Raw genomic sequence first — 18,554 nt, 5'->3', positions numbered from 1 at the left:
TCATAGTCCTCTTAGTGATTTGGGCACTGAATATTCCTCCTCAGTCTCCTATTGTGTGTCCTCTCATCCTCATCTTCTACATTTTCCTCTGCATCCTCAAAAAAATCTTCTCTGTTTTTTTGTCTTCACTGATCTCTTGTTCTCTAGGCTGACTTCCATTTTCTTCCAGTACCGCAATCCTTAGAGCGTGACAAACTGACTGAGAAAATCAAGCGATGTTGTTTATCCACCAAACAATCATCACACTTGATACTGATACAGTCATCAACGAAGTCCACTCCAATATGCAACAATAACTCTCTCTAGTGTGTAATGCTCAGGGGGAACAATTTTTTATGCCAATCACTCAAGTTTCCAAGATGTTTAGACAAATTTACCACACCACTATCAATGTTGACCAATGAAAAGTTCCCAGTGTCAACCACAGAGTGTGTTTTATCTGCACATGTCAAAGTAGCCATTGACAGTTCTAATGTGTTCAATTTAGGGAAAGCAACATACAATACATTTTATTGACATGTCTAGATAATACATGAACTTCACTTTTACTGTTCAAGAGTTCACATTGTTCCTTGTTTGACACTAAACACTTGCCTTTGTCCAACACAGTTCTTACTGAAAACAGATTGGATTTCAGTTCAGGCACAAAAAGCACTCCATTAAGTACTGTTTTGATAAATTTAACCCTGTTCCAAGCATACAGTTCCACAGTACTGCACCAAATCATATCACGAAGTTTACCATCACCCAGAACTTTTACAGAGTTTTGCACACTGTCCAGTTCCTTAAACAATTCTCTCTTCTCGCACATATGCTCGCTAGCTCCTCTAACTATGAACCAATAATCTTCTGAGTGAACTCCTTGACACAGACAGACCGTTTACACCCTGAGCCTTTCTACCTTCCTTGGCCTTCAGTGCAATCTGACTCCAAATGACCTCTTTTCTTACCGCAACTGCAGCTTCCCATTTCTCTCTTCACATTATTTTTAAATTCCATACTACAATCATACCAGGTAATACTTTGTTGCCTGCTTACAATGGCTGAAGCTAGCTAACTGTTTCCCTCTCCCTCAATGAGCAATCTTGAAGTTAACTCATTAACCGTTTGCTTGTCAAAGGGGACAGTCTCCCTCGCTGAGTGGAAATGTTTATATCTCCCTGGCGATGACATCAACATCTTGTTTATTTTCATTTTCTATGAAAGCGGTTCACCCACTTGCTGCAATTTAATGTTGATTTCTTCTATTTTGACATAACTGTAACCATCGAGTCATCACAAAATTGGAACAAGAAAAACTTTTGCTGAAGTAAGTGAATGCTCACTGCTGACTCTTTCTACATCTACAGCTACATCTGTACTCTGCAAACTGCTGTGAGGTGCATGGCAAAGAGTGCGTCCAAAATTGTATCAGCTATTGGCGTTTCTTCCCATTCCCTTCAAGTAAGGAGTGTGGGATGAATAACTGTTTGAATGCCTCTGTGTATGAAGTAGGTATTCTAATCCTCACAATCCCTAAGTAAGCAATATGTAGGAGGTTGTAATATATTCCTAGAGTCATAATTTAAAGCCAGTTCTTGAAACTTTGTCAACAGGCTTTCTCGGGATAGTTTATGTCTATCTTCAAGAGTCTGCCAGTTCAGTTCCTTCAGTATCTCTGTGACTCTCTCCCATGGATCAAGAAAACTTGCCACACACTTTAGAAGTATTCTACAACCAGTCGCACAAGTGATGCTACCAATAAACCAAAGTCTACCACCTGCTTTACCCACAACTGAGACTATGTGATCATCCCATTTCATATCCCTACAAAGTGTTACACTCAGATATTTGTATGAGACGACAACTATTATAGTCATAGCATACCACATTTTTCATTTTGTGAAGGGCACATTTTACATTTTTGAATACTTAAAACAAGTTGCCAATCTTTGCATCACTTTGAAATCTTATCAAAACCTGACTGAATATAGCACTTTATTATAGATAATTGAATCATGTGCAAAAAAGCTGATTTTACTATTAATTTTGTCTGCAATGTCATTAATATCCAACATGAACAGCAAGGGTCACAACATACTGCCCTGGGGCACCCCTGAAGTTACTTCTACATCTATGACTCTCCATCAAAGACAAAATGCTGTGTCCTCAAAGTTCTCATTCCAGTCACAAATTTCAATTGATACCCCATACGAACACACTTTTGTAAATTAGCATAGGTGTGGTACTGAGTCAAATACTTTTTGGAAATCAAGAAATACTGCATCTATCTATTTCAGCTTTTGGTTTGTTATCCTGGATTTCAGTTCCTGTCTAATTAGCTATGGACTGGACACTAACTTTGGTGTCGCTAACAGCCTTTACACATGATCAGAATTTCTACTGCTGTGTTTAAAAGGTTTCATTCAAAAACTGTCAAGTGCCAGTTTATTCTTACAAAAAGCATGCTATGGATATGATTGTGCATTTTCTCCTTATTGTGCAGATTTGCACCTTCATCATAAATACTGTGAGTATTGTTCACCTCTGCTTGTTTTGGTGCATTTTTTTTTCCATCGTATACATCGTCATTCAATATTGAAGTTTGTTCTATCACATAATTGTCCTCAGTTTATATTAGACAGTAGTGTTTCCATCTTCTTACCACCATACCTTGTCCGCCCTGATAGCTGAGTGGTCAGTGTGACGGATTGCCGTCCTACAGGCCCGGGTTCAATTCCCGGCTGGGTCGGCAATTTTCTCCGCTCAGGGACTGGGTGTTGTGCTTTCTTCATCATCATTTCATCCCCATCCGGTGGGCAGGTCACCCAATGTGGCGTTGAATGCAATAAGACCTGCACCAAGGCAGCCGGACCTGCCCAAAAGGGGCCTCCCAGCCAATGACGCCAAACACTCATTTCCATTTTTTACCACCATACCTTCATGAGATTTGTATTCATTTCCCTTACCATAATGGTTATCGGTTTATCATGAAATTCAAATAATTATTTTTGTATTTTTTATATCATGCTTTCATTGTCTTAAACACATGGTTTTCTTGTTATTATGTTTTCCAGATATAACGTCAATTAGACAGTTACATCAGCTTCCTTTTCATTCCTTTCTCGTATTTCCTTTAGATTTGATCATGCCCATTACACATACATGAAATACACTTTCTACCATTAATACATATAAAACTCCTTCAACAATTCATAAACATAAAATACTTATGCCTCTAGGGTAGCATTTTTTTAAACTTAACTATCTTGAAGTCAGTTAATCTTGCTTTCTCTTGTTCTTCAATCTATTAACTGCTTCTTTCTCTTTGTCTTTTAATCTTCTTAAATTATATTATTGTGGTGTGTTTGCCTTAAAACATACATTATATTTAATAATAATTGAATAAAATAATCTTCTTAACCGTAAATAAAATAATGAACAAAATAATACATCTTGTAGCTCGTCCTGTGGCTCAAGTCTAATATCGGTGTCCTGTTAGTAAATACTCTTCTCATTCTCTTTTCCTTTATTTTCTCTTCATAAATGGTACATATCTTCTCACTGATAATATTTCTTTATATCTGTGTGGTGGGATAAATCTTTTATCACATCAGAATCAGTCAACAAGTACATAACTTTCTTCATGGGGAATTTGTATTATTCTGTATGGTCCAGTATATAAATACTATCATTTCTTATTTAACTTTTTCTTATCCTATAATCTTGATGGTATTCATATCTTCTGGATCATCCATTTGGAAAAGCATAGTGCCTAGGCTTGTTTAAGAAGCATCAGTGGCAATAAAAAAATCCTGTTCAAGTTTCGGATGATGTAACAACTGGGCGTTAACTAAAACAGCAGGGAACCTCCACCTTGCTGCACTCACTGGACAGTGTGTCTAAGGCATTCAGCCTGACCGGGTTGCCTTCAAACATGTCTCTGATGACTGTCTGCTTGCAGGCATACGTGACACTCACTGGTGAAGAGAACATGATGCCATGCAGCACGTTGTTGGGCCCATCCATACTGTGCTGCATGGTGTCGTGGTTGCAAAGATGGACCTCGTCATGGATGTCAGGAGTGAAGTTGCACATCATGCAGCCTATTGCGCGTAGTTTGAATCATAACATGACATCCTATGGCTGCACGAAAAGCATTATTCAACATGGTCGCATCGCTGTCAGGGTTCCTCTGAGCCATAATCTGTAGGTAGTGGTCATCCACTTCAGTAGTAGCCCTTGGACAACATTAGTGAGCCATGTCATCAACAGTTCCTGTCTCTCTGTAAATCCTCCATGTCTGAACATCACTTTGGTTCACCCCGAGATGCCTGGACACTTCCCTTGTTGAGAGCCCTTCCTGGCACAAAGTAACAATGCGGATGTGATTGAACCACGATATTGACCGTCTAGGCATGGTTGAACTACAGACAACAGGAGCCGTGTACCTCCTTCCTGGTGGAATGACTGTAACTGATCAGCTGTCGAACACCCTCTGTGTAATAGGCTCCTGCATGGTTGTTTACATCATTGGGAGCGGGAGGGGGGGGGGGGGGGGGCTTTAGTGACATCTCTCAACAGTCAAAGGGACTATGTCTGCGATACAATATCCACAGTCAACATCTATCTTCAAGAGTTCTGGGAACCGGGTTGATGCAAAACTGTTTTTAATGTGTGTATAATTACATAATGCATTTAGTGAACTCTGTGTAGATTATGATAAATATTTTTACTCCAGTATTGGTATGGTGCAAGCTAAAATCATCGTATATATTTTGTATTTTGAAGGCATCTTCTTTGTTCACCCTCCCCTCCAGAGACTTAATTAAAATATTGAACTTAATGAAGCAGCTGAAAGTAGTTAATAGGAACATGTATACATGGATGAAAGGGCATCACATTAGGAATTATTTAGTAACCTGTAACTTTCAACATTCACCCTCTCCTACAGATTAATGAAACCATAATCTTTATATACAGGCCATGAAATCAATTACAGAAATCTAGTCTAACTGCTCATACAACACAAGAAAAGAGCCCACAAGAAAAGAGTCAAAAATTCTTCTTATTGATTATTCAAAAACATATGTCACAGATTTCACAACATATGAGAGTAATCATTTACTTTAAACTATAAGGCAATACTAACTTTTATACAAAATAGGGTTCACTGAAAAACAACAGACATGATACTTTATTGTAAAGATGTTACTACTCAGTGGAAGAGTTTATATGAAGGATGAATTGCTAAAGAATAAACCACAGATTGTAATCTACTCGCTCCAAAGTCCACTTTTCAAAAATTCAGATGTCTTGATGCTACAAATATGGGGAAATTTGATGCAAATAAACTATATGGATGACAGTGAACATGTAAATATATCACCATCATGAAAGGATTTAAGTGAGCGAAGATACTGCTACAACCAGCTGTAACATTATCAGTAAGGAATTCAGCATTCGTAGACACCACAGTGCTACACAGTCTGCACAAAGTCAATAGTTAATTAGTTTTGCAAAGAATGTAAAGGTTATCTATGGCTGATATTTATACACAAGAAAAGATTTTTTATGCAGCAAAAGGTGTCCTTGATGAATATCTAACAAAATTTTGTTTTGTCTGAACAAGATTTGTCTCTTCATTTTGTTCCACCTATATTAATCTTGTTAACATTTAGGTTAATTTTTTATCTATGAGGATGGGAGGTGAAAACAAGGAAATTTACAATACAGCATGCTTGAAATTTCCAAATTCCAGCAAACAGGTGCTGTAAAGACCTAACTGTCCTAATTATCTCTATTATTCGCTGAAACTGACAGTCTTACACTGCTGTACAAGTAAACATGGACATATGTTGGAGTAACAAATTATGACCAAACTGTCACAAAGTCACTGTTTGTTTACTTCATCTTCAAGCATTCTACATGCTATTGATATTAATAGTGTGTACAAACTAATTAATACATAACAGTACATATAATAATAAAGAAAACAGTTAAAACATGTAGATTTGCATACAAACACACAATGAGTATAAGTTAAAATTTTAGATCTTCTTCTGTACAATCAAAGAGAACCTCTATGGCATAGAAAGACTTCTACGATGGTGCACGCTTCTGGCAGCAGTGCATTGAACTGTTTTACTCTAAGGTATGTATAATGTTGTCAGTATTGCTTAGTCTTATAAAAGGTTGGTCAATCTTTTCTTTGTGATATGTACTGTGACAATGAAATGATTGCCTTAATCTGTAGCTCTCGTTTTTCTTTTCTGTAAACTAGGCAACTAAGTATAAATATTGATGGGACTGTCATGACACTTAGTTTCTTGAAAAGTGGCCTACAAAATACACTGTCTTTGAAAATAACTGCTACACATCCAACAGCCTTTATCTGCCATATAAAAACTCATTTTGCCTCAGTGAAGCTGCCCCAAAGCAGTATGTAGTATGTTGGTTTGTACATCTGCATCTTCTCTGTTTGCACATATGGATGCATATAAGTGTAGTGAGCTTCAACTGTACTGCAGTGTATTTATTATATTTGAAACATTTTGCATTATCCTGCTAAATAGAATTTTACTGAACTCTGTGCTTTGTCTTCCACAAGCAAGAATAATCACAATTTCCTTAAATTAAAATAACAGAAAAATATTACAACTATAAATATAACACTTACATTCCACATTGTCCACAGCATCATTTTCAACAGATTTACCAATTTTCTGAAGTGTGCATTTTAGCCTATCCTGCAGCTTTGTTATCAAGTCTTGTAAGCTACTGTCTATTTGATTACTGGAGTTTCCTGCCTGAAAATTAAAAATATCATTAGATTACAAAGTACTCTGCAGATGGTCGAAGAAATAATTCAGATGGTGCACTTCACTAACTGATTAAGAGTTTGAGATATTTTCTAAAATGGTAACCATGCTTGTAAGTAAGATATTCCCAATGCACATACATAAGATGGTTCTACAAACTTTTCTAATTTCTTAATCCAGAAAACCATATTACTGCCTTTGTGTATAGTCCATTTGGAATAGCAAAATTCAATATAGCTGTTTTCCATTGATTATGTAGTTTTCAAAATCAAGATACGTCTTTGTAACATATGTTTGCAACTAGCCTGTAAAAAGTCTGTGGTCTGAAAATTCACAAGCAATATATACATTATAGAGTCTGTACTAACACTTCTTTGAAAAAAGTGCACTTGAAAGTCTGCATCTAGCATTCATATATATAACATCATGTAGCACAGTCTGCCACCAGAAGCCATATGTAGCAACTCATATTATCTTTCAAAACACCTTATAATACTTCTGTGAATAACTTCAGCCTTCAAACTTGCATTGTCACAATAACATGCAAATTTATTTATTTGTGCTATTTTATCAAGATGTGTAATGTATTCCTGTATGTAACAACTAATGACAGTTTTGTGAAGCTATTTAAAGTACATGTTAAGTGTTTTGCCACTGTCATATTGTTTGGTAGTGTCAGGAAACCATGTACTTGTGATGGTCTTCTATGTGAGATCTGAAACTGGTCATTGTAGTGTCAACAGTGACAATAAATGTGAAAATCAAGCTACTATTTAAAGTTGTGTTGCGTACATTAGTGGTCACCTTTCCATAAAACTGATTTTCAGCATCTAATTGATCTTCCACAGATAAGACACAGAGGAGTAAGCAGAAATAATAGGTAGGTATGATCCATGTGGTGCCACCATATAAGTACACCTTCCTGTTTTGTACAGTATTAGGACACAGGGACTTAGTAAAATGTAACACAGCAGTGAACTATTTATTCACAATATTGTTAAGATTACCTGAAATTTGAAGCATATGAACAGTGACAATGAACAGCAAAAATATCTTGTGTGCTATAAGTGAAGCAAAACTGTGTTTGAAGAGTGCACAAAACATTAAGGATAAAGTTAATTATGAATTGCATCAACAGATAATAATGACACCATGTAGAGAGGAATTCAGCCAATCACAGACAGGGTGATTGATGCCACTTTGGGCAGCAGCACTGAGGAACACGTTATCAGTGCAGAGCCCAGTAGTAAACAAATCAGCTTAGAGCAGAGATATGAACACCATGAGCAAACAATGCTTATTGATGGCGGAAGAAAATGACAAGACAGTGCATCTGAGGCCAGAGTGCAAGAAAATTCTGTGCTGTGGCTGAGAAAATTAATTTGTTATTCAAAATGGCAGTAGAACTAGGCAAAAGTTACAATATTTAAATGTAACTTTAAAAGTGAACTTAAGAATTTTAGTTCAAAAATGGACCAAATTAACAGTAATCTAAGTAATGTAGATTTTAACAACAAAGGAAATTCCTGGATGGGGGCAATACATAAAATAAAGAAAAGGCAAACACCATCCTATAGCAGAGTGATCCATGGAGCACAGAGACATATAACAGGAAACGGCATTCATATTAGCTTTTGCACTCTTTCTCTTTTTCTAACATAAGTACACAAAGTATACACAATTACACAGACACCCAGACACATACAACCATGGCCATGATGAGACCAATTACTGATACTCTATTGCTGAAAGCAGATGCCTGAGCTGATGGAGGTGGGGAAGTGGTAGAGAATGACATGGAGTGCACTAATCACATTTGGTCAGAAACATGCAGAGTAGAAAGTAAATAGCAGCAATGCCAGCCACAGGTAAACATGAGTGTTATACATTACAAAACACAACACAGCTGTGGCAACGTTGGGAGGTGAGCCAGACTGGCAACATGTAGAAACAGTCGACACAGCAAGTACCTAAGCGGAAGAAGGAGAACTTTTTCATGTTGGCAGCTGTTGAAATTTTTAGCAAGGTGTAACAAAGCTCAAGCAAGTGCAGCCCCAAAACATATAAATACCTAGTCATTTTATCCTAAAGACACTTGTGTTAGTATTGAAACTCTACTATCATGTGGCTGGAAGGCTTGGTGCACCATGTGGAATACTGTTCATGAATCAAAATTCAATTCTGTGATGTGGCAATCCACCCTTAAACCTTGGGATCTGGAGCTGTCAGCACATGGGCCAGCATGGGCCCTAGGAAGCAATTTGCCGGCCATCAACATGGGGCAGTAGGTCACTGCCTTTAAGTCAGCTGCCTGCCACATTCCAGACAGCACTGGCGGCATGAGTCTTGACATTCCACTTGTGGCCATAGTTAGCTGTCACTGGCCTTTTGACTGGTGCTGTAGGGCATCCTCCTGCACCCCAAATCCACCTGGCACCTTCAGACACAACAAGGGGATAGTGGGAAAGAGACAGGTCTTTGGTCAGATGACATTGCAATCACACAATAAGATGAAAGAAACACAGAAGTAGAGCAAAAATATATAAGGATGATGGAGAGGGAGGGAGAAAACAGGAGAGGAAGGTGCAGATGAAGTGACAAAAAGGGAGAAGACACAAATAAACCTGTTAACCAGCTACCAACTAGTGCTCCTCTGATCACCTAGCATCGCCTTGGCCTTGAAATGCTCAACCACATCCTCCACCAGGGCTTTGCTACCTCTCTTCAAGCTCTGAGTTGAGCAGTATCCTACCCACATCACTGAAAGTAGTGTTCCACCAACCACCCAACCTACACCATAGCCTTGTCCACCCCTATTCCATTCCTACTTTCGAACCTGCACCCCATGGGTCGTTCCTCAGGGTAGGCTCAGGTGCAAGACCTGCCCATACTCACCCACCATCTCCTACCACACTCCAGTTACAGGCATTTCCTACCCAATAAAAGTCAGGGCTATGCGTAAAAACAACCTTGTTACATATCAGCTATGCTGCAGTCACTGCACAGCATTGTTTTTCGATCTTTTTGAACACACAGTGCCTTTCAAGGTAAAAAAATTCTGGCAATAAAACTATGCCAGCAATTTCAAAGGCAATGTATTTAATTGTCTTTCTACTGATACTATACTGATCAAGAAATCAAGCACACTGCGCAAGGTACTCACAGTGGGCATGGGGAATCATATATTCTTCATTGCGGTGGAGGCATGGGGACAAAGAAGGGGTCAGCAGTTGCACAGGTGTGCGTTTTTGCTCTCCTCAATCAGCTGTCCGTTTGCACCAGCAAGTGTTATAACCTTTAATCACCAATAATTGCGTGGATATTCAAACACACTCACTTAGAAACAATAGCTGGTTACATGATAACAACTCAGTATCTCTTATTCGACTGCCGTGCCATGACATGCGGCCGGCACTGTTCGTAGCTAGGTGGTGCTCCCACACTCAGCCGAGTTGCGGAGCGCCTCTATCGCCGTTTGCGCGTACTGTCGTGGTGCCACTGTTAAATGTCGTGGCACTGTCACAACACTTTTCCCCCCTTGAAAAAAAAACACTCACTTCCTTGGAGACATGGACAGTGCGGAGACATCCATGGCCTCTTGTGAGGCCCTGAGAAGATCCCGCGGAGAGACACGAGAGTATGGTCGAAAACTACCAGGACGGAAGCTCGTGCGTGGAACGTGCCTCCTGGACGAGATGATGGGTGAAAACTCCGGAGCAGCATCCGTAGGTGTCGTGGACCTGGGGGTGTGCTCCAGCGAGATGGGTCCCGGAGAAGGCGGCGTCGCGACTGGGGCCTGTTCCGGTGTACTCGGAAGCAGTAGCGACGTCGGCTGCATCAACACATACGGTAGATCGGCAGCAGCGACAGGACTGGCTTCTCGGGCTGGTGGAGGCGAAGGAAGGGGCGGTGGCACCGGCGTGGCCACCACTCGTGGGCGCATCTGGTCGTAATGGCAAACAACCATGCCGTCGTCCGTACGTATTTCACAAAGCCGGCAGCCGCGAAGAGCCTTGACCACCACTGGAATCCATTTAGGGCGAGATCCATACCCTCGTGCCCACACGTCGGCGCCCACTGAGTATTTTCCCGCACTAGGGGACACAGCACAAGGCGTGATAGGGTGAAGCAGGTGCAGTAGAGTGCGCGGTTGGCGGCCATGCAAGAGTTCGGCAGGGCTGCGATCACCCAGAGGCGTGAAGCGATAAGAACTCAGAAATTGCAGCAAAGTGTCATCTGTGGAAAAATCACTAAGGAATTTTTTCATCTGGCTTTTGAAAGTGCGGACAAGGCGCTTGACCTCCCCATTTGACTGCGGATGGAAGGGCGGTGCTGTAACATGATGAATCCCTTGTCCAGTACAAAAATCACGGAAGGCCTGCGAAGAGAACTGAGGGCCATTGTCCGTGATGATTGTGAATGGAGGACCTTCTAGCGCAAAGATTTTGGACAAATCCAGCGTCGTCGCCGCATTGGTGGGCGACGGACATCGAACAACAAACGGAAACTTCGAGAAGGCATCAATCAACAGTTGCCAATAAGTACCGAGGAAGGGGCCGGCACAGTCAGCGTCCACCCGTTCCCATGGCTGCGCCAAATCAGGCCACGGAGAGGGCATTGTACGAGGTGCAGCCAGTTGTTGAGCACACTGACCACACACAGCAACCATGTGGGCGATGTCCGAATTAATACCAGGCCAATAAACGTGCCTGCGGGCCAGGGACTTAGTCCGAGAAATACCCCAATCGCCTTCATGCAACAGTTTGAGAACATCTTTGCGAAGAGAGGCGGGCACCACGACCCGTGGGGATGCGCCAGCCGTGGCCAGAAGAACAACACCATCATGAACACCATCACAGACGAAGGCGCAAGGCATGGTAGTTGCGAAGGGGATCCGATGCCCGGCCCTTGGTCCTGTCCGGCCAACCCCGTTGAACAAAACCAATCACCTGATGCAGGACCGGGTCCCGCGCAGTAGCCGACGCGACCTGCGAACCTGTAAGTGGAAAACCCTTGACCACACGATGTTCTTCCTCATCAATGTGGAAACAGAGTAGTTCATCAGGATCGAAAACCGGGTCGGGGCCCATCGGCAATCGCGACAATGCGTCAGCATTGGCGTGCTGGGCCGTGGGGCGATAGTGAATCTCATAGTGAAAACGAGACAAGTACAAGGCCCAACGTTGCAGGTGGTGAGCTGCCTTATCCGGAAGCGACGCCGATGGGCTGAACAGAAAGACCAGCGGCTTTTGGTCGGTGATGAGGTGAAACTTAGAACCATACCAAAAAACGCTGAACTTTTTTAGAGCATAAATGATAGCGAGCGCCTCCTTTTCGATTTGAGAGTAACACCATTGCGCATCGTTGAGGGTCTTGGAAGCATATGCGATGGGCCGTTCCGACCCATCCTCATACCGATGGGCGAGAACAGCCCCTTGTCCATACTGTGACGCGTCAGTCGCCAGAACCAAGTGCTGACCTGGATGGAATGTGGCAAGACAAGGCGCCGACTGCAAATGAGCCTTCAGGCGGACAAAAGCCTGCTCACACTCGTCGGACCAACAGAAAGGGACGTTTTTGCATAACAGCTGATGCAGAGGATGAGCTACCGCCGCCGCGGATGGAATGAATTTGTGATAATAAGCAATCTTGCCTAGAAACGCCTGAAGTTCTTTGACCGTAGACGGCCGGGGTAGAGCAATAATGGCCACAATGTGCTGACGTAGAGGACGTATACCCTCACAGGACAAGTGGAAACCAAGATACTCAATGGAGGGTTGGAAGAACAGTGACTTGTCCAGATTGCACCTCAACCCAGCCGAATGCAAAACCCGAAACACTGAACGCAAATTGCGAAGTTGCTCCTCAGTGGAGGCCCCCATGACAACAATGTCATCCAGATAGTTTATGCAGCTGGGAACGGAAGCCGTGAGCTGTTCCAAAAACCGCTGAAAAATGGCCGGCGCGCTAGCGACGCCAAATGGTAACCACTGGTACTGATACAACCCACAAGGAGTGTTGATGACCAGAAATTGCTTGGAAGACGCATCCAACGGCAACTGATGGTACGCCTCCGATAAGTCAAGTTTGGAAAAGAACTGGCACCCAGGGAGCTTGGTAAATAACTCCTCAGGACGGGGAAGAGGATAAGTGTCAATGAGGCTCTGAGCGTTGACAGTGGCTTTAAAATCACCACACAATCGCAGACTCCCGTTTGGTTTAGAAACCACCACGATTGGCGATGCCCATTCGCTGGAGGTAACAGGAAGGAGAACCCCAGAAGCTGTTAACCTGTCTATCTCAGCCTTGACAGGTGCACGCAACGCCACTGGAATAAGGTGTGCCCGGAAAAACTTAGGGCGAGCTGTAGGTTTAAGAGTAATGTGGGCTTCAAAATCCTTGGCACGACCCAGACCAGCAGAGAACACGGATGAAAATTCAGAACACAATCCATCCAGCTGTTGATACGGAATATCCTCAGATATGAGGTGCACATCATCATCAATGGAGAACCCGAACAACTGGAAAGCATCATAACCGAACAGGTTTTCAGTGCCCGCATGATCCACCACATAAAACGTGAGGGGCCTAACAACAGACTTGTAGGCAGTGGAAGCATCAAACTGGACAATGATAGGAATTTTCTGTTTATTATAAGTTCTCAGATTTCGTGTAACTGGAGACAAGGGAGGGGAGCCCAACTCCAAATACGTGCGAGAATTAATGAGAGTTACTGCAGAGCCAGTGTCCACTTGCATGCGAATGTCTTTATCCAGAACACGAACAGTAACAAACAACTTATTCGTTTGAGAAAGCACGCAGTTAACATCCATGTCCGAAGCCTCGTCCTCGTTGACAGGAACTTTACGGGACTGACACACAGAAGCAATGTGGCCTTTTTTCCTACATGAATTACACGTGGCCCAACGTTTTGGACACGGGGCCCTCTCATGCTGTACGAAACAACGTGGACAAGAAGGAAGTGCGGAATGAACCTGCTTCTGTGGTTGCTGTTTTCGCTGCGAGCGTTGCGGTCCAACGAGTGAACCGCCGCCACATCTTCGTTCTCCTGTGAAACAGGCAAATTGTCCATGTCGAAAGTTGACTGTACAGCGCCTACATCACACCATGCGTCTATTTGCGCGCCAGCAGTGTGAGACACTTCAAAGGATTGAGCGATGTTTAGAATTTCCGACAACGACGGGTTTGGCAGTTGGAGGGCATGTTGCCGAACTTCTTTATCAGGAGCAAGCCGTAGAACAGCATCCCTGACCATTGAATCTGCATAAGACTCATGATGAGTGTCCGTGAAAAACTGACATTTCCTACTCAGACCGTGTAGTTCCGCCGCCCAAGCCCGGTAAGATTGATGGGGCTGTTTACGACACCGGTAGAACGCCACGCGGGCGGCAATGACATGGGTGTTTTTTCAGTAATAGTTAGACAATAAGTCACACATTTCTTGGAAGGACAGAGAAGCAGGTTCCCGCAGAGGGGCTAACTGAGATAGCAGCTGATAGATCCGTGGGGAAATCCAAGATAGAAATAACGACTTACACATAGGAGCGTCGACAACGCCGAAAGCCAAGAAGTGTTGCCGCAAACGCTTCTCATAATCCTCCCAGTCTTCAGCGGCCTTGTCGTAAGGAGGGAATGGAGGCGGAGAAGAGGAAGACAGATGATGAGTAAGCGACGTCGACAACGCCTGAATAGCAGCCGTCAGCTGTGTTTGTTGTTCAATGAGCGCTTGCATAAGCTGTTCCATGTCTATCCCGTCACGAACACACAAATCCACCACGCAGTGAAAATATCCGACCTCGTCACCAAAAAGTGTTATAACCTTTAATCACAAATAATTGTGTGGATATTCAGACACACTCACTTAGAAACAATAGCTGATTACATGATAACAACTCAGTATCTCTTATTCGACTGCCGTGCCGTGACATGCGGCCAGCGCCGTTCATAGCTAGGTGGCGCTCCCGCGCTCAGCCGAGTTGCGGAGCGCCTCTATCGCCGTTTGCGCTTACTGTCGTGGCGGCACTGTTAAATGTCGTGACACTGTCACAACAGCAAGTACAGATATAATTATTGTGACTTTGCCCTTCACTCTGAGTGAGCATAAAATGAAGAAGTTTATCAAAAGATCTGCACATTTCTCCACATCTGGTATAAGTGGCAGGAGTGGAATCAAATCAGAATTGAAAAAAAAAAAATACTTTATGATGACATTTATTTGAAGCACGGTTTTACTGTCATGAATAATTAACCTTCATATGTAATTTGCAGTGACATACTTAAAAGGAAGCTGATAAGTCATTGGACTTACTCGAAACGAAACTGAAAACTCTTAATCAGCAGCAAACCATTATCATTCAGGTAATAAAATACTATTGTTATTTGTAGATTAAAAATAATTAAAAATAATATTACATAATTCATTTGATTTTCTGAGGCTGTGTTTAAAGAGGCAATAAAAGTTGTGAACTCAATTGGCATTGAAAACTCCATTGTTTAGAATCATTTGTGAAGACATGGGTTCACTCCATCAAAATATCCTTTATCACACAGAAAATTAGGTGGTTTTCTAGAGGAGAAGTATTGACATGAGTCCTTGAACTAAAAGCTGAATTGTTAATGTCCTTACAAGGTTATACACCTGGACACGCAAATTTTTTTCTGGTTATGTTCAGCTATTAAAATTAGCTTTCCTTGCTGATTTTTTTAACCACCTAAATATTTTAAACATGCACCTCCATGTGAGAGAAGAAAGTAATATAATGACCAAGGATAAAACTGAAGGATTCTTTGCAAAATTTCGTTTGAGGTGAACGTCTTTACAAAAGATGATATTTGAGTCTTCCCTTTGTGTTCAGAAGATTGTCAAAGAAATTGCAGTGGACCAGTCAGTGATAGTAAGTTTTCACTTTCCTTGCACAATCTGAAAGACAAACTATTAAGTTACTTTCCAAAACTGAACTCTAAAGCTGACAATGGAAATGGATACTAAATCCCTTTTTGGACATGTCAGTACAACCGGTTGGTCTGAACATGAGGATGAAAGAAACGCATACAATTGGCTGCTGATGTCATGCTTAAAGTGGAATTTAAGTCACAAAAGATTGACCTCTTCCTGATGAAGATAAAAGAAGAATATCCACAGCTGGCAAGGGAAGCTTTGAAATTATTAGTACCATTTGCCTGTCTATGTGAATTAGTGTTCACTTCAATGGTAAATAACAAAAACTAAGAAGAGAAGAAGGCTGTAATTAGTAAGTTATTTGGTTATTTCAAAAACAAAACCATAATTTGATAAATAAACAGCCACAGCCTTCTCAATGAAATTGTTGTGTTTGTATTGTAATGTATCTGGCTAAGTGGCATCTATGACAGATGTCACTGTCACCCTATGTATAAAAACTGTTAAGAACAATAAAATCCTGATAAGTGTAAAGTATTATTTTAAACAATATGAATGAGAGGCATTAATCATCAAATTACAGTTGTGCCAATAAAGTGCTGTGCATTTGCGTATAATCAATGAATTGTACCATTACTGTTAATGACTTTACTCTTCATGGTATGTCTTATGCTTCGCAAGAAATAAATGAAAATTAGATAACAGCAAATGCTGAAGAATTAATAGTATAATGTTTACATCAGTATTATTATTACAATGAGCACAGTCAAAACTTGTTTAAAAGGCACCATCTATACAGAGTGTTTCGCATAACAAGCAATTAAAGACACAATGCATAACGAACAATGTTTCACATAACGAGTCTGTTCAGTGCCTTTGGTAACCGTATTAAAAACCACCTTCTGACCTAGACAGACCTCTTCAGCTGCTATAATTGCACAATAAGTTACTTGCTGTTCCATGACCTTCCGCCCTGTACGTTAGAATCTCTAATAAATGACAAAGGTACTAACAACACAGTATTCAGCTCTACTGTTGGCAACAATCTTCATGCTGCAACTGTTGCCTCCTGTATCTCTTCCCTGGTCTGCTTGATGATGTTTAAATTTTCTGTGACGATGTTGCAAGCTCTCTCAACTTTCAAGACCCATGTTAATTAATGGTTTTGAAATATATATGTACGATTTCCATTTTAGATCTGTCATCATTAACAAACATAAATTGAACAAAGCCGCCCATTAACCAATGCATAGAGATGTGTTTCGTTCACCAGCTGTCTTGCACACATAGCACTCACTTTGAACTGTTGGCAAAAAATTATGTCTTTTTTGTAAAAAAGTATGTACAGTATTACACATTATATTATATTGTATTTTATCAATTGTTTTGGTGTTTTTTTCTTTTTTGGAATGGAACGCATTATCCTATTTTTATGTGTATTCCAACAGAAAAATATGTTTTGGATGATGAGCGTTTCGCATTGTAGGTAAGACTCAGAAGCACATTATTCTCATTAAGCAAGGTCCCACTGTATAGTCAATTTGTAAAGAAGTAAATCATTTTTCAAACTTCCCAAAGGCATTTATTGGATCTTGTGACCAGTTCCAGAAAATAGTTTTCAAGTTTTGCATTTATTATTCATTAACACAGTGTATTTATTATATAACAATTGATGTTCTGTTCAACTGAAAATTACTGTTAAACAACAAATTATGTAATTTTAAGAAAAAATAAATTTCACTTTTCTTGGGCCTATCTACTTGTATTATGGAACCCCTAGAATTCAGACGTGCATTGGGATGGTTGTTTCATACACTTTAATCCAGTTTTTAAAAAAGGTAACATTTATTTTTGATTAATTGTGAGAGAATTTATAACAAATTATTGTACTAGTTTTTTAGAAGATATTTTTCAACTCTTTTACAATGCACTTGTAGAAACTCCACAACAATAAACAATATCGCTAGCAGTTGATTGATTGTTAGACATGCGCATGGGATCTATGAAAGACAGTTTGATTAATGGCTTCAAGCAGTGCAGATGTACCTCTGTTGTACCTGCCTTGTGACATAAATTGTGCACTCATCTAAATACGTGATGTGTTAGTATACATGCTATATCCTACCTATAGCAGAGCACAAAACACTACTAAAATAATTGATTCACTTCACGGCAATCATAATTAATAACATAAAAGAAATTAGAAATGCACCAGACAACAAGTGATGATGATTTTGTGTGAATCTCAATCATGCTACAGAGCTGTGAAAATGAAAACAGCGTGAAGACACAGTGTGTCAATTACAATCTGAGGTGAGCCCAAGCGTCCTACATCAGCTTGGTAGAAATTGCTGTACTTTGTGCCTTCTCTCCCTGCTGCCAATCCTAACAATCTATTGTTTGGTGCGAAGCACATTGACTGAAATGCATCCTAGTAACCATCGTATGAAGTGTTTTGTGTGTGTGTGTGTGTGTGTGTGTGTGTGTGAGTGAGTGCACGCATGTACGCGTGTGTGCGTGTTTTGTTGCAGCCATTTTATATCACATCTAAAGTGAGCATCTTCGAATTAACTTTCATGAATTGTTATAGTACCCAGTGATATTTTTACCACAGCAGATGACTGGCACAAGGTTCACAGCACTGCACAAAACACTGCTCCAACACCACAGTTCCACCTGGAAGTTAGTGTTGTCCTTCCCTCTCCCCACAAATCTCTCTACAGTGAACTTGTGAGTGCAGTATACTGAGGACTCAGTGACTCTTGCCACCCTAGTTCCTTACTGCAGATGTCAGAAGAGTTCGATAGACATCGTATCACTTCTCACCGCTACAA

At 41.0% G+C, this 18,554-nt stretch overlaps 1 protein-coding gene across 1 annotated transcript in view; it reads right to left on the bottom strand.

Moving 5' to 3' along the window:
* LOC126236667 (cytoplasmic dynein 2 heavy chain 1) overlaps positions 1-18,554 on the bottom strand; it is an 873,274-nt gene that overhangs the window by 831,422 nt on the left and 23,298 nt on the right. Inside the window, exon 3 of the mRNA XM_049946146.1 lies at positions 6,659-6,788. Within this exon, the coding sequence (XP_049802103.1) occupies positions 6,659-6,788 (130 nt within the window). The remainder of the gene's footprint in view (positions 1-6,658; positions 6,789-18,554) is intronic.

The sequence above is a fragment of the Schistocerca nitens genome, chromosome 2 (assembly GCF_023898315.1).
Source record: "Schistocerca nitens isolate TAMUIC-IGC-003100 chromosome 2, iqSchNite1.1, whole genome shotgun sequence".
In the NCBI taxonomy this organism is placed as follows: Eukaryota; Metazoa; Arthropoda; class Insecta; order Orthoptera; family Acrididae; genus Schistocerca; species Schistocerca nitens.
This window is presented reverse-complemented; position numbering and strand designations above follow the sequence as displayed.